Here is a 24,925-nt window from a genome sequence, read left to right as displayed (position 1 = left end):
GGCTAATTCTGCCAATCTATATTAGACCCACTAAAAACATTGGTCGGGCCCATTCAAAATGTGTATGGCTCGAAACACAACAAGAAATGATCCAAATAAGCCCAATATGACAACCCTATTGCAACTATATCCCAGCCGCTAACATCAGACACGTTCTGGTAAAAACAGCTGCTAACATCATCTTCCAAACTCCCCTTCCTCGTCTAATCTTCAGTCGACAAGAACATCACAGCCACCACCTAAGATCACCGTCTACTACCGCCATCGTCAAGTCCATCGTTCACAACCGCCACAATTTCGACAGAGCAGCCATCAATCACCTGTTACAATATACCATTACAACTCCATTGGAAACATCCATTACGGCAACAATGACAACCACCATAGCAGCCACCACTCATTGGTGAACCGCCGTCGGCATCCACATTCATTAGCCACGAAGAACCAGGACTTACGAAGAAGGTTCTTCACCAAAGGGTTCTTTGTCAGGGGGTTCTTCGGCACACATGGTTCTTCGGGAAATGATTCTTCGGCAGAGAGAGTTCTTCGTGAGACATGTTTTTTTTTCGGCAGAAGCAATTCACTGAATATAATTCACCAAGAATGTTCTTCACAGAGGGGGGTTTTTCATAAGTGGGATTCTTTGCAGTGGGTTATTCGCAGAGGGGGTTTTTGTGAATGGGATTCTTCGTGGGTCTTGATGTTAAGAAACCCTATTCTTGTCTTAACAGCCGCCACACCCCCTTCAAGAACACAGCGAAGAACAACTGCAGATCTGACTAAATAATACCTCAAAATGTTTAAAGATGATGAAAAACTTGATATTCTAGGTGTGAAACAGAAAACCCAACCCTCTGGTATGATCCGTTTCATCTCAGAGCCATTCATTCGGGTCCATATCTGGGTTTTCTTCATGTTTACCCACTTTTACATATTGAACAAAAACCACAAAAATCACTGATCTAGAGCACATGTGACTTAGCAAATGGTTAGATTCACTAAGTTGGGTACCATGGCTCTGATACCAATTATAGGTTCAAGATTTGGACCGTGACCCGTGATTAGTGTGTGATTATGTTCAAGACGGGAGAGATTAGAGACGGATAAAATAACTCTCTAGTATAAATTCGGTAGCATAACATTACAAACCGGCCCAATTACAAGCTAGCCGAACCATACCAAAGGAGCATACATCCGGGGAGAGACCAAATGGTGATCTCTCCCCCAAAGTCTAAAACCTTCTAACTTTACAAATGAACCAAGGAGTGGTATTTATAGCTGCACCACATTCACTTGCAAACATACACAGTCAAACAAATAACCCTCTTGTTTGACCGCTTCAAACGAGTGGGTCTATACACGTTCGTTTGACCGTTTCACTAACTATTACATAATCAGCATACATAGTATTCTAATCTATTCGAACAACATCAGACACAAAAACTACACCATCACCAGTAAAAGAGAAAACGTCTTGAGCTTAGACGTTTCACCCATGAGTCATACACCGCATTGCCTTGTTTTCTGTGAAGCTCCCACACGCCAGACGTTACCCATGTTTATTTTGCCAACTTGGTTGAGTGAATTTTCATTTTGATGATTTTCCCTAATCTTTTTATGTTTTATATAGAACGTAAAGTACAAGATATTTAATTGACCCCGATCTTTTTAAAAGGTTGAACATATTAAACTTAACAAAATCAATCCATGATGGTGAAGGTATCAAGCCCTTATAAGGAAGTCTTTGTTCCCCTTCACAATCAATGTGTGATGTTACAATCCACCCTCCTTACGGGGCTTACACGTCTGGGTTAACTAAGGCCATATAATTGAGTAGGTTTACGCTTGTCTTTATCAAACATAATTATAGTTATTGGACTTAGTTTTCTAGTGGGCTTGGGTTAGGCCATGTGGGCCAAGTTATATGTGGACCCTATATAATGTTTTGTTTAGTTCATTATTGATGACTGTCGTAAGGGTCAATCAAAAACCTAAATAAACTACGTAGATAGCGTAAGTAGGGTATCGTATCCACGGAGAATTTGTGGTCAGTGTAGAGGTTATAACTAAAAACTAATTATCTAACTCGGGGGGTTTGATGAATTTAATTGTAAAAACTAAAAGAACTAATTAAAGAAGTTGTAATCAAGATGAGAAAAAGTAACTTCCACCCGGAATCCCGAATACCCGTTTTAATATAAAAATCCGTTTTCTGATTCAAAACACCACATAGACATGGCCTCGGAATTAATGAATTTGATTAGTTAATAGGGATAGTTTTTAAGATTCACTATGCAACCTAATAACCCGTTTGTTTGTATCAACTACCCACCGATTTACTAACCCGCTAACAAAGCAAGGAAGTTGCCAATACGCTTAATAAACGACAAATAATTCAAACACAAGAAACGTTTACCAATAATCCAACACAAGTGGTCAAGCTGTACCAGTTTACAAGAATCAGAAAAACAGAAAATTATATCAAACCATGTAAACGTTCATCCGGGCAGAAGTCACCAGAGGCTTAGCCGCACATGATAGTCCTTGCTGCTTCGGTTGTCATCCCGATTAGGTTAGACTTCATAAACTAGCTTGAAAGATGAAGAGTACGGCTGAATTTCGTCCCTGATGCTCGATGTGCGATGGCTGCCCCCGAATGGCCTCTCGTTTTCCCTTTTTGATTCCCAAACAGGCCCACAGCCCATGAAATAAAGTTCCAGCCGTATGATAACTTTGTTGCAAACTGATGGCCCAAGATATCATATATTATTACATTGAGTTTACAATGATTCAGCCTTGTGCTTTCTACTCAAATAACTTGATTTCCCAATGTTGCTACGTCATCACTTCACCACAAACATCCTTTTAAATGCCATCATATTGATTTCCTGCATTAACAAATTAGCAATCTAATAATTATATTGATACCTTCTCAACTTAATTCAATTGCAAGAAAATATTAAATACCAATTATGACATATTGCAAACTCACGACACCCTCTCTCATCATCATTTTTTTATTTACATTCATTGTTTACAAACTTATTTTTTTTTATTGTTATATATCCACTCATTTAAACTTACAAAACTAATAGAAAACAATACATATTACATTAATATTGATGCATTTATAGCCAAAATAATATTCAATAATGTCAGACTAAAATGCACCGATCAAATCCCCACACTTATCTTTTTTCGTCCCGAAAAAATTATTTGCAATGGAATCACAATCAAACACTGGCATTCAATATTTTCATTTATATTATTAACAAGCCAAACCACACGTTAACCAGGATTGCAAGTATACGAACCACCTAAACCCAACCGCCAGTTTCGAAACCCTTATTTTCGATCCATTAAGTTCAAGTAATATATAGTCATCTGTGGATCCCACACTCAAAAGACTACTACTCCACCTATTCCCGTTTCAAGCTTATGAGATTAAAAGAGTTAAAATCTACGGTCTTATATAAAAAACTCTTATATTATTCCGATTATATTTTATGATGGATAGATGGATGATATTTCGAGCTTACATGCTTTTGTATACGACCAGTTCAGCGGACATACGCCACACGAGTCACCATCCCCATGGTTAATGCCATAAACTTCACGTCTTTTTTTTTTTTTTTTGCATATGCTCAGATGAATGGATGGAATTTTTTCGGGCGCCACACTGTTTCGGATTTGTTTTCACAAAAAGAAACAGGTGTGCCAATTTAATCGGAAAAACTTATAAGTTTTTTACTTATGACGTACCCCTTATACTTTACACAGTTTCAGATTTGTCACAACTCCTAAGGCGAGAACCCACAAGACTCCTAATTTAAGGTATATTATATGAATCCTAAGGAACTCATCAACTGGCTGGGCCTACCCACATATCCTAGGTTAGACGCGTGACTGACCGTTCATTATCTCATATATATAGTAATCAAATGCCAACGATCCAATTATACCTATCATTTTCCATTTTGTGCAAAAACCTTCACGGGACATTTTCTATTTTTTCAATTTTTTTTTTGGAGTTTTGATTTTTTCAAAAAAAATTTTCTGGATTTTTTTTAACGACACTAACAATAATTACGACACACTAGACGCTAGTCTCCCCTCCCCACACTTAATTCCTTCATTGTCCTCAATGGAGTAAGAAACTAACGAACTAAAAATAATACAACAACAAAAATGGAACAGACTCCCCTGATTTGACGCGGTTGAGTCTTCTAAGCCTTGTTCCACCGCAACCGTATAGCATTTCATTCGCGGTTGCTTCAACATTGGATGCTTGTCTTGAAATAACTGGAGTCACTTTCGTCCCAATGGAGATTGAGTATGGACAAAAGCGATTGACACCTGCAAAATATCTCACAAGCTCCCAAAACCGGTTAAACGGTTAGTAACAAAGAGAAACGAGTGAAAAACTAGATTTTTTTTTATAATGAACTTACAACTCGAGCCCCGACCATCAACCGGCCTACTTTTCGCTCAAACTTACTCACCTCGACACTAATCATCCGCTCATCGACATTACCGCCTAATAAAAATGCACCGAATAAAACATCGATGTCATCGAGCCTTTTCCACACTTTATTTCCCAAACCAATGCCTATATGCTGACTATCATTTCATATTCCTTAAACACTCATCAAACACTTACCATCTGCATCACATTCTCAACTTGCTTCTTTAACCACAATACACCTCGCGTCTATATCCGACATAACGCAACTAAATGATTATACCTCAATAACTACCCACATTAAACAACCTTCATGACAAACATACAACACGTGTCAATTAACCAAAAATCAAAACCTCATAACTCGCCTTAATCGTCTAAGACATGTACTTTGACTTTATCACACGTTCTACCAAACCACTGTGCTAATTACCCAACTCGCACCTAAATCCCAGTTTTGCAATATGTCTCAACTCAAAACCAATTTCCGCACAATTTACGTTCACTACCCTACTCAAAAAAAAATCACATCAACTCCAGTTTTATCATAGTTTGAACCTAAATCCAACCTATCTCGATGTGTCTACTGCACTTTCTCTATATTCACACACAAATTACCATTAATTACCTTCAATACCCCCCTTTAACACCACTAAATAACATACAAATTTGCACAATAATAAAGAAACAACCTTAATAACCGGTAAAAATGCAAGCTTCATACCTGGATCGAGATTTAGTTTGGAATTAGAAGAACTATTCAAGCTTTGTTTGTTAACCGGAATCGGAATCGTCTAACGGTCTGCCGCCGGCAGTCGACGATGGTGGTGGTGATCGGTGGTCGCCGGCGGTGAGCGACGGGTGTGGGCAACAATCGACGGCAGTGAGCAAGGGTGGTTGTCGGAGGTACAACGGACGGAGGTAGCCGGCTGTTATTCACCGGAGAAGAAGGGATAACACGATAGGGTTTTGTTTTTTGTACTTGATCTGAATTAGATGGAAAAAGGGTTTTAGTTTATGACTTTTTGACTATTCTTCAAAGATACACCACAACTTTAACAACATTGTTTAAAGTTTAACACAAGTTTACAAAACATGATAATTAAAAACAGGATGACATCTAAAAGCTGGACTTCTCAACAACAACGCGGACATGTTTTTCCAAAGCCGTCCACTAATTACCTGTAATACATGCTAGTTTTGAAAAATGTCAACAAAAGCTGGTGAATTCATGTATTAAGTTTGTGTCAAATAATTCTTCAAAATATTTGATAGATTTAAATTGGTATAGATGAAACTTGTAAGATCATTAATGTTTTGCAAGGACACTAATCTGTATGCCGAATAGGAGGCAACCAAACCTTGACAATAAATTGTGTCTGAGACACTCGTTTTAGACACAAAATGTAGGTTCGTGATCCAGACCGAAACCCGTGATTAGTGTGTGTTTATTGTTGGGGCTGGATTTTACTACAAAAGATCCTTATACGTGATCCTGACAAGTGATCCTTGTTTCTTTGGCAGATAGTGATCCTCAGCCAGACTTCAGGATCAGGATCATGGGACGATATGGTGATCCTTATACTAACGGTCATTTTCGATTACTACAATATTATTTTGCAGGAATATCTAGCAGGATATGCCCTACATATCATGATCCAGGGACGCGCTTTTACAAATATGGCAAGAGCTGAATTGAAGATGAACGTTGTGCCGGATATGGAAACATGGCTTGATCTAAGGGCAGCAATTTAGGCTAGATTATCTTTATTTCTAAAGGGGTAATGAGCTGATTAGTGGTCTATCTACCTAAAATAAGTTACCTACACATGTATAAATACCCATCTTCCTCATTCGGAAGAACACACACAACATACGACACAACTCTTAACACTTAGACACTCAGTGATCCTTGTACTCAGCTCATTATCATCCGAAGTTGTAACTACATTTTTGTTATATTGAAATTGGTGATCGGTAGTTGCCATCACCCGAGGTTTTTTATGCCGGAGATCATACATTGATCAAGGGCTTTTTCCTCGTATAAATCATTGTGTCTTTGCATATTCATCACAGAAGTGATCCTTTACTTTCATAGCTAACCAAGCATCATACCCCGTTTACATATAGTTTGGTTACATTATCCTTGTGTGATTTTTGACCAAAACAGTTTGGCGCCCACCGTGGGGCAATTGGTGCTTCATTCATAAAGAAAATCTTTTGTTCAAAATCATTTCGAAGAGTTACATGGCTTCATCATTGAAGAACACCTCCACGGCGATGTCAGCAGTCACCTCAGCACAAGCCACTCTACCTTCTCCACCGGCAGGATCCCAGAGAAATGCTGAGAAGAGACCAACCCCTTCTTTCTCTAAACCTCCATCTTCTTCTGTTATGAATTCTTCTACTCCCAGTACTAGTGATGTGTTTGCTTTAATTTTGCAGATGAAGGATCGTATGCAGCAGCAGGATGAAACTAATGACAGGATCCTCAGGGAAATTGGAGATCTCAAAAGGCAAAAGAAAGCGGCAGAGGATCATTCCCCACTGATGCCAAAATCCTTGAGTTTTGAGACTCCAATGGCCACCTCTCAGCCATCAGGGATCCCAGACGTACAGATCACAGGGGAGACGAGAGGATTACATCTCAAGTCAGCAGCAATGACTCAGACATCGGGCCCGTATTTTCAGCCAGCAGGATCCTATCCTCAGTACACGGGATCCTTCATGAATCCGGGAGCCTATCCGGGGGCACAGCAGTTTCAAGGATCCTACTTTATTCCAGGATCATTCCAGAGCCAAGGATCCTCCTTTGTTCCAGGATCATCCCAGATGCCAGGATCCCTAAAAAAGTTTGCAAACAGGAAGAATGATAAACCATCCGGGACTAAAGACAAGTCCAAATGGTGTGCATACCATGAGGATTTCGGCCATCTGACTGAAGATTGCATAGCCTTAAGAAAGGAAATAGGATACCTGCTAAGCAAGGGACATCTAAAAGAATTGCTGGGGAGAAAAAAGCAAAGGACCCAGGATCCTGAAAGGATCCCCGAAAAAGCCCCAGCACCTCCGGCAAATGCACAAGTGATCAACTTCATATCCGGAGGATCAGACATTTGTGGTACATCCTTTTCAGCGGCCAAAAGACATGCAAAAGAATCAAAAATGGACAATGGAGAAAGGCCTATTAGAACATCAAGTGTTTCAGAAGGGAAAACAATAACCTTTGATGAGGATGATCGCATCAACATCCAGGATCCTCATCATGATAGTTTAGTTATTACTCTCTTTATTTCTAACCATTTTGTCCGCAGGATCCTTATCGATGGAGGGAGCTCAGTGAACATAATCCAGCTTGATGTCTTGAAGAAGATGGGAATCCCAGAATCAGACATCACACCAAGATCCTCCGTGCTTGTAGGATTCAGTGGAGAAACGAAGAAAACTCTGGGGGACATCAAACTCCCAATCTACGTGGAAGGATTACATAATTATCAAAAATTTTGTGTTATTGACTGTTTATCTTGTTGCAACGTTATCCTTGGCAGGCCTTGGATACATGACATGAAAGCAGTTCCATCTACCTACCATCAATGTGTAAAGCTCCCTAGCCCATGGGGGATAATCAAGATCGACAGCGATCAGCAAGAGGCTAAGGATTGCTATACCTCATCCATGAAGCCAACCTCAAAGCCAAGGGAGCAATAGCAATTACAGTATCCTCCGAGGAATGTCTTGGAGGCAAGGGAGCAAGATGTAGATGAAATCCTCTTGGACCCTAGTGATCCTGAATCAAAAATCTATATCGGATCAGGGATCCTTGGCAAGATGAAAGAAGACATGATATCCTTCCTCAAAAGAAGAAAATCTACCTTTGCTTGGAAACATGAAGATATGACAGGTATATCCAAGGATATTATTACTCACAAACTTGGCATTGACAGGTCTATCAAGCCAATCCATCAAAAAAGGAGGAAGTTTGCACCAGAAAGGAATGCCATTATCCAAGAAGAAGTAGAGAGACTACTTCGAGCAGGTATGATCAGAGAGGTAAAGTATCCTAAATGGTTAGCCAATGTGGTTGTTGTCCAAAAGAAAAACGGAAAGTGGAGGGTATGTGTCGATTTCACTGATTTGAATAAGGCATGTCCCAAGGATCCTTTCCCATTACCCCACATTGACTCCATGGTGGATGCAACAGCGGGGTATGAACTGTTAACTTTTATGGATGCATCATCCGGATTCCAACAAATCCAGATGGAACCATCTGACCAAGAGGATACAGCCTTTATGACCCCAACCGGTTTATATTGTTATATTGCCATGCCTTTTGGACTAAGAAATGCAGGTGCAACATATCAAAGGCTGGTAAATATGATGTTCAAAGATCAAATTGGAAAAACTATGGAGGTGTACATAGATGATATGGTGGTCAAGTCAAAGAAAGCTGAGGATCACCTAAGGGACTTGGAAGAAGCATTCGATATCCTTGATAGTTACAACATGAAACTTAATCCTTCAAAATGCCATTTTGGTGTTAAGGCAGGAAAGTTCTTAGGATACATGGTAACCCAGAGGGGCATTGAAGCAAGCCCGGAACAAATCAAAGCATTAATAAATATCAAGTCTCCTGCCAATGCCAAGGATGTTCAAAGACTAACAGGCAGGATAGCAGCTTTGAACAGGTTCATATCGAAATCCTCAGAAAAGTGCAAAGAATTCTACGATATCCTAAGGAAGAATAAGAAGTTCGAATGGACTGAGAAGCATGAAAATGCTTTACAAGCCCTAAAAGAGTATATGTCCTCAGCACCAGCATTAGCAAAACCGGAAAAAGGAGATGTGTTATCCTTATATCTGGCGGTATCCTCAACCGCTGTAAGTGCTGTCCTCGTTAAGGATCACGAAGGTACACAATATCCTATCTACTATGTAAGTAAAAGTCTACTTGATGCCGAATCCAGGTACTCACACCTCGAAAAACTCATCCTTGCATTAATCATGGCATCCACGAAGTTAAGGCATTATTTTGAAACTCATACTATTATTGTTAAAACTAATTTTCCAATTAAGAATGTCCTCAGGAAACCAGATATGTCAGGGAGAATGGCTAAGTGGGCAGTGAAGCTTAGTGCCCATGATATAAGATACGAACCAAGAACAGCCATTAAATCTCAAGCACTAGCTGACTTTGTGGCTGATTTCAGTAGTGATCTACAAAAGGAAGCAGAATTGGAGGTCCAGCAGCTGGATAAGACCAAGGATCCTTGGATACTACACACCGACGGATCCTCAAATATCAAAGGCACAGGGCTAGGGATCCTACTAAAATCGCCACAGGGGGACATAATACCCCACTCCATAGCTTGTGAGTTCCAGGCAACTAACAATGAGGCTGAGTATGAAGCCTTAATTGCTGGCTTACAAATTGCTAAGGATATGGGGGTAAAGTATCTTAAAGTATATGTAGATTCATTATTGATCACCAATCACTTTAATGGATCCTATGCTGTTAAAGGTGAAAAACTAATCAAATATTTGGAGATAGTCAAAGGATTGGCACTCTCTTTTGTTTCTTTCAGCTTGACACAGGTACCAAGGGAGGATAACACGGAAGCTGATGCATTGGCCAACCTAGGATCATCATTGAAAATTCCAGAAGATATAAGTATCCCTATCATCCATATCCTGGCTCCTGCTATTGAAAATCAAGTAGCCATGGAAATAGAAGAGGATACTGCAGTAATCCCTAGTGAAGAAGCTCGATCTTATTCAGGATCATGGATCCCACCAATCATGAAATACTTGCAAAACGGAGAGATCCCAATGGGAGAAAATCCTAGAGCTTTCAGGATCAAGGTATCTCAATTTACAATCTTAAATAATATGCTATATAAACGATCCCTTGCAGGACCATATTTAAGATGTATTGAGGATCCTGAAATTGAAGAAGTATTGAGAGACTTCCATGAAGGAGATTGTGGAAACCACACTGGGGGCAGGGCATTATTCTCAAGGATCCTTAGAACAGGATACTACTGGCCAACCATGAAAAGGGATGCTATAGAGTATGCTAAGAGGTGTGATCCTTGCCAAAGACATAGCAATATCCTTCACCAACCAGCTGAATTACTACACCCCATACCTTCCTCTTGGCCATTCATGAGATGGGGGATGGATATAGTTGGCAAGCTCCCTAAAGCACCTGGTGGAAAAGTATTTATGCTTGCCATGACTGACTATTTTTCCAAGTGGATAGAAGCTGAAGCCTTTGCTCAAGTCAGAGAGAAGGAAGTTATATCCTTTATCAAAAGAAACATTATAACCAGATTTGGCATTCCCTCTGAAATTGTATGTGATAATGGTTCTCAATTCATTGGAAGGAGAACCACTAACTTTTGTGACAGTTGGGGAATCAAGATGATCACATCAACACCAGTTCACCCGCAAGCCAATGGTCAAGCGGAATCATCCAACAAGATCATCATCAACAATCTAAAGAAGAAGCTAGGATCCAAGAAAGGGAAATGGGCAGAAGAGTTACCTTATGTGCTATGGGCTGATAGGACAACTCCCAAGAATGCCACCGGTCAGACACCCTTCTCTTTGGTATTTAGGGCAGAAGCAGTGATCCCAACAGAGATGGTGATCCCAACTGCCAGAACAAGTGTTCGTGATCCTGAAGAAAATGCTACAATCCTAGCTCAGGATTTGGATACTATTGAGGAAAACAGGGATCTAGCTAGGATAAGGATGGCAAGTTACCAACAAAGGATGGCTGGTGCCTACAACAAGAATGTCAGGATAAGGAAGTTCCAAGTCGGAGATATGGTGTTGAGAAAAGCATTTCAAAACACCATCAATCCTGCTGACGGGAAGCTAGCACCAAAATGGGAAGGTCCCTACTTGATTGAAGCTGAAGCAGGAAAGGGGGCATACAGGTTGCTAACCATGGAAGGAAACTTGTTACCAAGAGCCTGGAATGCTGTTCACTTAAAGAAATATTTCATGTGAACATGATCCTTCCTGCATGTGATCCTTACATTGAAATATCCTTGAAGGATCCTGGAGATATCGGTGATCCTTACTCAGGTAATATGCTTATCCTAAAACTATTGCATTTTCTTACTTTTTGCCTAAGGATAAGGATCATGTATCCTTCATCCTCTACTCACAAACCATTTGAGTTATGATAGTTCAGGTATCTTCAGCATATCATCAAAGATCTTCAAAAGCATCACAGATCCTCGGGTCCAACCCCAGTTATCCTTGGGATTATCCCCAGTTTCCGCCAGCAGCGCACGATGATCCTGATATAGTTCACGTCTTTGGGATCAGTACCCACTTTCGGGGCTGGCGACCTCATCGTACTGGCTATACTTGGGATCCTACGTATAATGGTGGACGCACCATACATCCGTTCCTAAGGTTTCTAACGTTTTCACGTTAGCTAAGGTTTTGACATTTTCATGTCACTAAGTTTGGATAGTTGCCAGAAAGGGCCATACTCCAGTTTACATACGATCCTTTGGGCTTGTCCCCAGTTATCCTTTGGGCTTGTCCCCAGTGATCCTCCGGGATCATCCCCAGTTATCCTTTGGGCTTGTCCCCAGTGATCCTCCGGGATCATCCCCAGATATCCTTTGGGCTTGTCCCCAGTGATCCTCCGGGATCATTCTCAGTTATCCTTTGGGCTTGTCCCCAGTTACTAACTTATCTTTTATATTGGCTTAGTCCCAAGTTATATTCCATTTTTTCAGGTTTTCTAAGTTAAACGATTAAGGATCCTTAATCCTTATTATCCATTAAAGTTTTACCTACGGTTGTTCCAATTAAAGGTTAGGATCCAAACTTGGATCCTCAGGTATGATCCTTAACTACTTTTAATTTCATTATTCATTTGAATAACCTTTAGACCTTGACAACTGAACCTATGATCCTCAAAATAAACTATCTTGGAAACTTTCGATTATAGGATATTTGATCCAGGATCATATCCTAAATTTCTTAAACATAATTTGCTCAAACTTTTCAAACAAACATGTGTCAAAACAATTGAAAATCAAAAAGGATAACAACACAAAACAAGCCAGAAAGATTAAAGTTATATTATTAAACCAAAGGATCATTAACCCTTTCAAAAAAGTTGTCAAAATTGCCAACCCAGATTTCTACCAGCAAAACGTGGCCCGTCCACATGGGTTGGCAAAGGGTGTCCATTGTCTATGCGGTCTTAGCATTTTTGCAGGAAAGTAGAAGCGGCAGGATCACAAAGGCTTCATCCCCCAAACAGAGGATCCCTCCACCTTTTGTAATCCTACCTATTGTTCAAAGGATCCAGGATCCTTAACCCTAAAGAAACTACTGTTCAGAGATTACAGACCATAATTGTTCACAAACCACAAACCACTACCAAAAAACCTAAAAAATTGGGCTCCGGCCTAGTCAACAATATCCATCATCGCCCAATCATGCAGCTTACTTCTCCGCTGCTCCATCTCCACCAGCATCTTCACCTTGATCCTTGCCAGCATCACCTCCCTCCAGCATTGGGATATCCTCAGCATCATCGTCATCTTCCAACTCTGCTAGCCTTGCCTTCCAACCTTCAACATCCCATGTGCTCCTGTCAAAGGAAGGATCCTGAGCCTCCGTAGCCATCTGCAGTTGTATCTTGTACATGGTTACCGCAGCAGAGACCTTAGCGTCTTGGGTAATGTCATGCTTCTCATAATCAAACTTGATCAACGCTTTAACAGCCTCATCTTTGACTGCCCGGATCTCCTTCTCAAGATCGGCAATCTTAAGATCCTTCAGCCCGCACGTCAGTTGAAGGTCAGCAATTTGACGATCCTGATCCTCAACCTGATTGACGTAAGTCTCCATTTCGGAGAATTTCTAAAGAAAACAACAGGAAAGCAACATCAGACACATGTGATCCTCGGACTTGTCGAAGACAATTAACAGGGGCAGTGATCCTAACCTCATCAAAATAATCAAGGAATTGCTGACGGAGAAGAGGAAATCCTTGAAGGTCATCTGAAGCCTTCCTCTTTTTCCCTTTGCCTCGAGCAGGTGCTTTAGGGGCTGAGACTGAAGGGCTGGCAGCAGGAGCCTTCTTCTTCTTAGAAGACGTGACATTGGCAAGGTCACTTATCCCAAACATGGAGGCAGACTTAACGGACCTGGCAGACTTTCCGGCACCTACACCATTCAAAAACAAGATAAGTTTCCTTGTTAAATTAAATACTTTCACATAAAACTTATTTTTTATAGGATACTTACTTGACATTGTGACAGACGCAGAGGATATCTCTTGAGAATCTTGGATAATAACCTGGAAACTTCGAACTTCAGGATCAAGCTTCTTGAAAGCTAACACTCTCTCTTTGGCAGCAGGGGTCAAGTTTAAATGGGCAACGGAGATAGCTGCATAAAAAGACAAAAAAGAAAAGATATCAGTGATCCTCATCATACGAGACAGGACTGATAGTGATCCTTCAAGGATCCTCTACCCTACCATGAGTGACCCATTCCTCGGGCAGATCCTTCCCATCCGGGATGGAATCCCTCTTAACAAAGAAAAACCGACGTTTCCAGTTTTTATCATTCTTGGTAACTTTGAAGATAGGGTGATCCTCCCCAGATTTCCGTTTCAACAAGTACCGGTGAGAACCAAAGGTGGTGAGATCATAGAGCTCAGCTAACTCTGACATCCCCAAATCAATCCCTTCTTGCTCGATGATCCTTTCAAAGGTATATAGAACCCTCCAGATCATCGGCATAGCTTGGATAAATGAGATGCCGGTAAGAGAAAAGAAAGATTGGGTAAATGTCGGAAAAGGATATGAATACCCGATGAGGAAAGGAGTAGCAGGAAAGGTCACCCAAGTGTCCGAAACAAAATCACTCAGAGCAGTAGGATCAAAGGGTTTGAAAACAACATTCGCTGGGAAACAATGGCGAATCTTGTCTATTTGGATATCGGTAAAACAGCATCTCTCCATAGGAGAATCTTTGATAATCCCCTGGCTTTTCAAGGGACTATCCTTCTTAGAGCCTTTGTGTGGTGAATTCCGGAGCAGCATATTTTGAACGAAAAACAGAGTAAAAGCACGAAAGAACAGAGCAAAGAAGAGAAAGAGGAAGATGATACCTGATCAAGAGTCTTCAATGATGGTTATAAAGGGAGATACTTCGAATTTAAATACAAAATGATCCTAACCCTATCTCCTATTTATAATGATGATTTGCAGGGATCGTCACATCAGTGACGTAAATATCACAACGGCTAGTCCATATGTAACGGCTAGTAACCCGGAATCGTCCGTTAGAGATAAGCTCGAAACAAAATATAACTCATCTATTTACAATTAACTCCTTATATTTTGGGGGCAATTGTTGGGGCTGGATTTTACTACAAAAGATCCTTATACGTGATCCTGACAAGTGATCCTTGTTTCTTTGGCAGATAGTGATCCTCAGCCAGACTTCAGGATCAGGATCATGGGACGATATGGTGATCCTTATACTAACGGTCATTTTCGATTACTACAATATTATTTTGCAGGAATATCTAGCAGGATATGCCCTACATATCATGATCCAGGGACGCGCTTTTACAAATATGGCAAGAGCTGAATTGAAGATGAACGTTGTGCCGGATATGGAAACATGGCTTGATCTAAGGGCAGCAATTTAGGCTAGATTATCTTTATTTCTAAAGGGGTAATGAGCTGATTAGTGGTCTATCTACCTAAAATAAGTTACCTACACATGTATAAATACCCATCTTCCTCATTCGGAAGAACACACACAACATACGACACAACTCTCAACACTTAGACACTCAGTGATCCTTGTACTCAGCTCATTATCATCCGAAGTTGTAACTACATTTTTGTTATATTGAAATTGGTGATCGGTAGTTGCCATCACCCGAGGTTTTTTATGCCGGAGATCATACATTGATCAAGGGCTTTTTCCTCGTATAAATCATTGTGTCTTTGCATATTCATCACAGAAGTGATCCTTTACTTTCATAGCTAACCAAGCATCATACCCCGTTTACATATAGTTTGGTTACATTATCCTTGTGTGATTTTTGACCAAAACATTTATGTTCAAAGACGGAACGATTAGAGACGGATAAAACAACTTTCTTGTATAAATTTGGTAGCATAACATTACAAACATGCCCAATTACAAGCTAGCCAAACTATACCAAATGAGCATACATCCGGGGAGAGACCAAGTGGTGATCTCTCCCCCAAGTCTAAAACCTTCAAATGTTGCAAATGACTAAGGGGTGGTATTTATAGCCACACCACATTCACTTGCAAACACATACGGTCAAACGAATAACCCTTTCGTTTGACCACTTCAAACGAGCGGGTCTATAAACGTTCGTTTGACCGTTTCACTAACTATTACAGAATCAGCATAACATGTAATCTAATCTATTCGACCAGCATCGGACACAAAAACTGCACCAACAAATTCCCCCTTGTTCGTTGCTGTCGAATGCTGAAAATGCAACTGCAACCGATCTTCAGTCAAGTATTTGTTGATGTTATCTTCTCTGTGTTAACAAATTCCCCCTTGACCGATGATCCAGGTAAGTAGTGTTATGGGTGAAATTCTGAGCCCATATCCTGGAAAATATCTTGATATATATCTTGTTTATTGTATCTGTTTACATCCGGGATGCTGACTCAGGATATTGGTAACATCCTGAATGGTATCCTCAGGATCACTAACGGATTAAATGCAGGTACGTGGTTTAGAAGCTAGCAACGTTCATGAAGACCTTTTCTACTGAAGACTCGGTCCAAGTCGTTCACAAGAAGCCGTTGAAGCCGCATTACTCGGTCTACAACGTTCACATTGGAATATTCGGAGCATCCCATGTTTATAGGAATTTTAGTTTGTAATTCGTTACTATAAATAGTGGGTATATCAGATCAACTAGGACATCACAATCACACTCTCTACACTCTCAACACTTGCTCTCTCGCAACTTTCACAAAATTCATTGTAACACTTAGCGATCTGATCTATATCCTGCACTGTATCCTGAAGTTTAAAGCAATAAGAAGAACTAGGCAGCTGCGATTGTCAGCTCCCGAGGTTTTATGCCGGCGATCTAGATTGATCAAGGGCTTTCCTCGTACATCTCGTGTCATTTACTTTACTTTTTTGCTCATTGTTTGATCGTAGATACAGCTCAATATCCTGAGCCGTATCCTGAACATTGTTTTTCCAAAGAACCTAACAAGCATATTTTCAACACACTTTTTAGCACACTACCTCACTTAACTAATTTGATCACTTAATTGCTTCGGTAATTTTTGACCAAAATAATTTGGCGCCCACCGTGGGGCAAGTGGTGCTCTCTTTACTAAAAATCTTTGTGAAATCGTTAATCGGTTTTCTGTTTTCAAAACTTTTTGCCACATTGTTTACAATGGCCTCAAGATCAAACATGAGCTCTTCAACTGTGTCTACTACAACTTCTGCAACAGTTGGTTCGGTGCTTCCACCACCTCCTCCAAGGATGCCAGCCTCTACACGATCTCAAGATGTTATCCCTGCTCGGAATGTCCAGGGATCTGCTCCTGTCTTAGCTTCTAACGATGAAATTCTAACCTTATTTGAAAGTGTGCAGGAACAAATGAGGCAGCAACAGGAAACAAACCAGATGCTTTTAAGGGAAATACAACTCCTGAAGTCTGGCTCGAGCAGATCTGCTGAGGATAATATCACTCCATTACATCCCAGAGCGTTGAACTTTAGTTCAGCTGTGTATACTGAGGATAACAGGGGGAATATCGTGCCCAGCCTTCCTCAGAATCATACTCCTGAAATACCCTCCTCGGTCAGGATATCAACTGTGAGGAGCTCAGGATATGCTTCAGGATATGGGGAAAATCCTCTAACGGGTAACGTATCAAATAATAATAATGCTATTGCCACTAACAGTGTTGGATCTCTGCAGGATACGACTGTAACGTCAGAATTATCCAGGGAGCTTCAGAAATTAAAGGATATGATATCCAGTGTACCTGGGGTGGTGCAGCCAATTCCTGAAGTATCCCAGGATAGCCACAGGATATCTCGATTCGTGCATCCTATATGTGATGCTGAAATCCCAAAAAGATTCCAGACTCCAAACATGAAGCTTTACGACGATCCTGAAGAGCATATTGCCCAGTATAGGGAAAGGATGGAGATCAACCCTATCCCTCCGGAGCTCAAGGAAGCGTGCCTGTGCAAGGGTTTTGGTTCAACCTTGACAGGATCGGCTTTAAAATGGCTCTTGAATGTTCCTCCACATTCGATTACATCTTTTTCTCACTTAGTAAATTTATTTAACAGTCAATTTTCTTGTAGTAGAAGCTTTGAAAAATTAACAAGTGATCTCTACAGGATAACACAAGGGCCTCAGGAATCCCTTAGGGATTATGTGAACAAATTCAGCCGGGAATCACTAGACATTCCTCATCTTGATGTTGCAACAGCTGTGCAAGCTTTCAAGATGGGGCTGCAAAAGGATTCTCAATTCTATCAAGACCTTGTAATGAACCCATGCAGGAACCTGGATGAAGCCCGGAACAGGGCTCTAAGATATATTCGGTTAGAGGATGACAGAAAAATGCAAGAAAAGATGAATGCATCCTCGACATATGAATCGACTAACAGGAAATCAGAATCCTCATATAGACCATATCGCTCTAAGCCATATGGCAGAAATGATAACAAGAGAGTGAATGCTGTTGAAGACGAGGATCCTGAAGAATATCCTGAATTATCTGAATATTGTTTTTCTGTTAATATACCTGAACTAATGTATGCTATGCAGGGTTTGGGAGATAAAGCCAGGTGGCCTCGGAAGAATCAACAAAAAGCAGATTGGAAAGACAAGTCAAAATGGTGCTCTTTCCATGAAGATTTTGGACATATGACTGAGGATTGCATCGCTCTGAGGAAAGAAATCAGCTACCTTCTAAGCAAGGGATATTTGAAAGATCTCTTAGGGAAGAAGAAGAATAAGGGTCAGGATACTGAGAAGGATCCTGAGCGAGCGGCATCACCTCCCGCCGATGCCAAGATAATCAACTTCATTTCAGGAGGATCCGACATTTGCGGAACTTCGTATTCGGCGGCCAAGAGACATGCAAAGGAAGCTAAGGCCGAGAGGGGAGACAAACCTATCAGGATAACTACGCTCACAACTGACAAAGTGATCACTTTTGATGCAGATGATAGGGATACTGTCCAGGATCCTCACCATGATGCTCTGGTAATAACATTATATGTGGCTAACCATTTTGTACGCAGGATATTGGTTGATAATGGTAGCTCCGTCAACATAATACAACTGGAGACTCTGAAGAGGATGAATGTGTCTCCAATGGATATCACTTCGAAGTCTACTGTGCTCGTTGGTTTCAGTGGAGAAGCTAGGAACACAGTGGGAGAGATAAGGCTGCCAGTATATGTTGAAGGAGTCAACAAGATGCAACGTTTTCGTGTGATGGATTCTATATCATGCTATAACATCATCCTAGGAAGACCTTGGATCCACGATATGAAGGCCGTTCCATCAACGTATCACCAATGCATCAAGATCCCTACCCCTTGGGGGGTTGTCAAGATCGACAGTGATCAGCAGGAGGCGAAAGAATGCTACTCATCCTCGATGAAATCCTCAACCAAACCTAGTGCAGCATAGCAATTAAAGACGCGGGCCCAGGATATCGTGGAGGATCCGGAGCAGGATGTGAAGAAAATTAATCTGGACCAGGATAATCCCGATATTTCGGTGCTCGTGGGAACCAATATCCCTCAGGATATTGAAGAACAATTAATTAACTTTTTGAAATGCAGGATGTCAACGTTTGCATGGAAGCATGAGGATATGACAGGTATATCTAAAGACATTATTACTCACAAGCTTGGAATTGACAGGTCATTCAAGCCTATACAACAAAAGAGAAGAAAATTCGCCCCTGAGCGGAATGCAATTATCCAAGAGGAAGTTGAGAGATTATTGAAGTCCAGGATGATCAGAGAAGTTAAGTTCCCGAGGTGGCTAGCAAACGTGGTTGTGGTACAGAAGAAAAATGGGAAATGGAGAGTTTGTGTAGACTACACAGACTTGAACAAAGCTTGTCCTAAAGACCCATTTCCCCTCCCCCACATTGATGCAATGGTAGATGCCACTGCCGGGCATGAAATGCTGACCTTCATGGACGCATCCTCAGGATTTCAATAGATCCAAATGGAGCCTTCTGACCAGGAGGATACTGCCTTTATGACACCAACATGTATTTATTGTTATACAGCTATGCCTTTTGGTTTGAAAAATGCAGGTGCAACATACCAAAGATTGGTAAACATGATGTTCAAAGACAAATTGGGGGACACCATGGAGGTGTACATTGACGATATGGTGGTAAAATCAAAGAAAGCTCAGGATCACCTCCAGGATATTAAGGGAGCATTTGATATCCTGGACAAGTATAACATGAAGCTGAACCCTGCTAAGTGCCATTTTGGAGTAGGGGCAGGAAAATTTCTAGGATATATGGTAACCAAAAGAGGAATAGAAGCAAGCCCAGAGCAAATTAAAGCCATCTTGGATATTAAACCGCCCTCAAATATGAAGGATGTTCAACGATTAACAGGGCGAGTGGCAGCATTAAATAGATTTATCTCAAGATCCTCAGAAAAATGCAAAGACTTTTATGATAACCTGAAGAAGAACAAGAAATTTGAATGGGGTGAGAAGCATGAAGCAGCCCTGCAGGATTTGAAGCAGTATCTCTCAACCGCACCTCTATTGATGAAGCCTGAGGATGGTGAACCATTATCCTTGTATCTGGCAGTATCAGGGAATGCAGTAAGTGCAGTACTCGTAAAGGATCACGAAGGTCAGCAGTATCCTGTTTATTATGTTAGCAAAAGTTTATTAGATGCTGAAACTAGGTACTCTCACTTAGAAAAATTAATACTGGCTCTAGTAATGGCATCAACAAAGCTTAGACATTATTTTGAAACACATAGGATTCATGTTAAAACTAATTATCCTGTTAAGAATGTGCTTAGGAAACCGGAAATGTCGGGCAGGATGGCCAAGTGGTCAGTAAAGTTGAGTGCTTATGATTTAGTATATGAACCTAGAAATGCCATAAAGTCTCAGGCTCTAGCTGACTTTGTGGCTGATTTTAGTAGTGACATTCAGGATGAGGTAGACCTAGAAGTTCAACAGTTAGGAGAATCCTCAGGATCCTGGACATTATATACCGATGGTGCATCTAATGTAAGAGGAGTAGGATTGGGAATACTACTAAAATCGCCACAGGGGGTCATAATACCCCAGGCTGTTAGATGCGAATTCCCTGCTACTAACAATGAGGCAGAATACGAAGCCTTAATCGCAGGATTAGAATTGGCTAAGAATATGAGTATCAAAAATTTGCAAGTATATGTTGACTCTTTGTTAATTACTAACCATTTTAATGGATCCTATGCAGTCAAGGGTGAGAAACTAATGGAATACCTCGGTATTCTTAAAAAATTAGCAGGATATTTCGATGTTTTTAAACTTGAACAGGTACCAAGAGAGGATAACGCCGAAGCAGACGCATTGGCAAACTTGGGATCATCAATCAGGATACCGTAGGGAATCCCAATACCAATATTACATATCCTGTATCCTGCAACGGATCCTCAGCATAAGGAAGTAGCAAGTATCCAAGATCCTGAAGTGGTGTATCCTGGAAAGGATCCTAAATCCTGGACAACCCCAATTATGAGATATCTCAAGAAAGGACATATTCCCGAAGACGAAAATCCTAAGGCATTTAGGATGAAGGTATCACGATTCACTATCATAAATAATATTCTATATAAAAAATCTCTTGCAGGGCCATACTTGAGATGCTTGGAGGATCCTGAAGCCAAAGAAGTACTTCAGGATATACATGAAGGGGATTGTGGTAACCATACCGGGGGCAGGTCATTATTTTCGAAAGTGCTGAGGACAGGTTATTATTGGCCAACAATGAGAAAAGATGCTGCAGAATATGCTCGAAGATGTGATGCATGTCAGAGGCATAGTAACATATTGCATCAACCAGCTGAACCACTATATCCTGTAGCATCCCCTTGGCCGTTCATGAAATGGGGGATGGATATAGTAGGAAAGTTACCAAAAGCTCCGGGAGGAAAAGTCTTTATGCTGGCAATGACGGATTATTTCTCTAAGTGGGTTGAAGTTGAAGCATTTGTGCAAGTTAGAGACCAAGAAGTAGTATCCTTCATAAAGAGGAATATCCTGACCAGGTTTGGAGTACCAGCTGAAATAATTTGTGATAATGGGCCCCAGTTTATAAGCAAAAGGACTACTGACTTTTGCAAGAGTTGGGGAATCAAGTGATAACGTCTACTCCGGTGCATCCTCAAGCGAATGGGCAAGCTGAGTCTTCAAACAAGATAATAGTGAACTACTTAAAGAAGATACTTGGAGCCAAAAAAGGAAGATGGGCAGAGGAATTACCCTTTGTGTTATGGGCTGACAGGACAACGGTAAAAAATGCAATCGGCCAAACCCCATTCTCCTTAGTATTCGGAGCAGAAGCAGTAATTCCAACGGAAATGGTGATACCTACTGCAAGATCTATCCTACAGAATCCTGAACAGAATCCTGAAGCCTTATGTCAAGATTTGGATACCATAGACGAAAGAAGAGACGCAGCAAGGCTAAGGATGGCAGCATATCAACAAAGAATATCCAGAGCATATAACAAGAATATAAGGACTAGGAGATTTCAAGTGGGTGATTGGGTGCTAAGGAAGGCTTTTCAGAATACTACTAATCCTGCCGATGGCAAGTTAGCTCCAAAATGGGAAGGACCATATGAAGTTGAATCAGAAGCAGGGAAAGGAGCATATAGACTCAAGAATATGGAAGGGGATATGCTACCAAGGTCTTGGAATGCTGTACACTTAAAGCTCTATTTCAAGTAAGAATAGAATTTAATTTCTATCTCAGAATGGTATGTATCCTATCTCTTTTAAATATATATGTTTATTATCTTGAACCCAATACTGACTTAGGCATCGGAGGGGTGTTAGCCAAGCTAACACCCACCTTAGTTTACAATTGTTTTGCAGCATATGCTCCAGGATATAGCTCCAGGATGTGTACTCAGGATAACTCAGAAGATTAGAGGATTGGCCCCCTCTCTCACGTTTAAGGGATACTGATCCCTTCACAGGTTTAAAGGTATTCACCTTTCTCCCGAATTGGGTTTAAACACCCCGCCTGGAGCGCAAGTTATTCAGGGATAGTTCAAGGTGGCGGGACCAGTCCATGTAAAAGTGGCTGACAATTTCGTTACTGTTGGCTATATCCTGAATTCTAAAGGTATATGAGGATTGATCACCCTCTCTCACGAAAGGGTATTTTCATACTCTCTAAGGTTTAAAGGTTTTCACCTTTCTAAGTCTTGGAGTTTATACACTCCCGCCTGTAGCACATGAAACTCAGGGTTTATCCCCAGTATACTAAGGGTTCATTTCAGGATATCAAGAGTTTTGCCCTGAGGTATGTGGAATTCATTCGAGTCAAAAATATGAATACATTTGTGTTTCTATGTTGAGTACAGGGGACATACGTCATACTATTCTGAGGATGGATTCGAGTTTATAAGTGTGCACTGGGGACAAGCCTATAATGAGGAATTGAAATTGATTCACTAAGAATCTCTGGTATGATCTTTCCTTTTTATTTAGACAACTAATAGGTTGTATTTTAATCAGAATATTTTTCAGGATATTTACCAGGATACATTTATAATGTGTTCCGAAAAATGTTCAAACAAAACAATTTTCACAAGTGAAATTTATATATTGACGACGACAATGATAAAGCCAAAAAAGGGTTATATTATTAACATAGCAAAAGATTATGCAATTGGCTTCGTCTCAAACCGAGACCCATCCACCAAAAGCATAATTAGTTTCCTAACATATTTACTTAACAAATGAAGGCTTCGTCTTGGAACCCAAGATACCTCCACCTTCACTTGTTAAAAGCGTTCAAAACAAACCATACTAACTGATGACCAAGGGCTTCGTCCTGAAACTCAGGATCCCTCCACCTTTGGCCATCATATTGTCTACGTGCAGGAAATTAAAATTGTTCAACAGACAAGAAAAGTAAATTGTTCAAGACATCAACCATCAAACCTAAAAAAAAAAGTGGGCTCCGGCCTAGGCATCAATATCCATCATCGCCCACTCAGCTGCCCTCACACAGCGGCATCCTCTCCTGCTTTCCCCGGCTTTTCAGCACCAGCATCCTCTCCAGCATCCTGTCCAGCATCCTCACCAGCATCCGCTCCAGCATCCTTCTTGTCTCCAGCCTGATCCGCCACCTCTGCTGACTTGGAAGACTCACCGGCTTCAGATGGGAGTGGCACAGCCTTGCCTCCGAGCTCCTTCAGCTTGGCTACCCAGGATTCAATTGGCCAGGATGGACAAACAAGACCTGTCTCCTTGGCCTCATAGGCCATCTTGATGCGTGCTTGTAACAGGGAGACAATAGCGGAAGTCTTGATTCCTTCCCGGAAATTGATCATGGCCTGATCGTGATCCATTTGCATGGTGGCCAATTTGAGCTCAGCATCCTGGGTGACCTTTTTCAGCTTATCCTCATAGTGCCGGCTCTTTGCCTCGGCAATGGCACCTTGGTCGGCAACAGTGGTTTCGAGCTGCTTAATCCTGGCTTCATGGAGGGCGACAGTACCACATGCATCGTTGTACAAGTGGAGCAAATGCTGGAGGCCCTGTGCATCGATAACAGGTACGAGTTAGAATCTATATATCTATAATGACCAAGATATCCTATCAGGATATCCTGTTAGGATATCCAGGCAGGATATGTGTGCAGGATATATATGCAGGGTATGCGTCAGGATGTTACCTTGTTAAGGAAGGATGTCATCGGCTCTAAGGAATCGGTAAAGCTGAGATCGTCATAGGAGAACCCTCCTGAGCTTGGAGCACTGACCTCAAGGCCCTTCCTCTTTTTCGCTGTGGAAGCACGAGTCCTTGGGTTGGCCTTGGGAGCTGGAAGTGGCTTGGAGCTGGTGGCAGTAGGAGCCTCCTTCTTGACTAAGGTTGGAGTTGGATAGCTGTCGAGTTCGTCAAGGTCTAGATAGACTGGAACTTTGCTGGAATCTGCACACAGGGAGTAAAATTCTAAACCTTTCCTAAAGATATCAAATAAAAAACATGTGTCTACAGGATATCTTGTAGGATCCTTACCAGACATGGTTGCGCTTGAAAGAGGGCTTGGAGTTGCTGGAGATGGGTTGAAACTTCTCTCTGCTTCCGGAAGGAGCCTGATAGCGTCTATTCTTTTTTGAGAATCTGCAAGGGGAGGTGCTAGCT

The 24,925-nt window shown here is 41.1% G+C and overlaps 1 protein-coding gene across 1 annotated transcript; it reads right to left on the bottom strand.

Annotated features, from left to right (window-relative positions):
• Positions 1 to 245: 245 nt before the first annotated feature.
• On the bottom strand, positions 246 to 24,597 carry LOC118488300. Its single transcript, XM_035985649.1, has 5 exons — positions 24,456 to 24,597; positions 23,931 to 24,318; positions 5,262 to 5,449; positions 4,661 to 4,711; positions 246 to 320 (listed from the first exon to the last, which is right to left on the bottom strand). Exons 1-5 carry the CDS (start codon positions 24,474 to 24,476, stop codon positions 246 to 248), a joined length of 723 nt encoding a protein of 240 aa, XP_035841542.1. The 5' UTR covers positions 24,477 to 24,597.
• Between the last annotated feature and the right edge of the window lie 328 nt (positions 24,598 to 24,925).

The sequence above is a fragment of the Helianthus annuus genome, chromosome 16 (assembly GCF_002127325.2).
Source record: "Helianthus annuus cultivar XRQ/B chromosome 16, HanXRQr2.0-SUNRISE, whole genome shotgun sequence".
Classification (NCBI taxonomy): Eukaryota; Viridiplantae; Streptophyta; class Magnoliopsida; order Asterales; family Asteraceae; genus Helianthus; species Helianthus annuus.
This window is presented reverse-complemented; position numbering and strand designations above follow the sequence as displayed.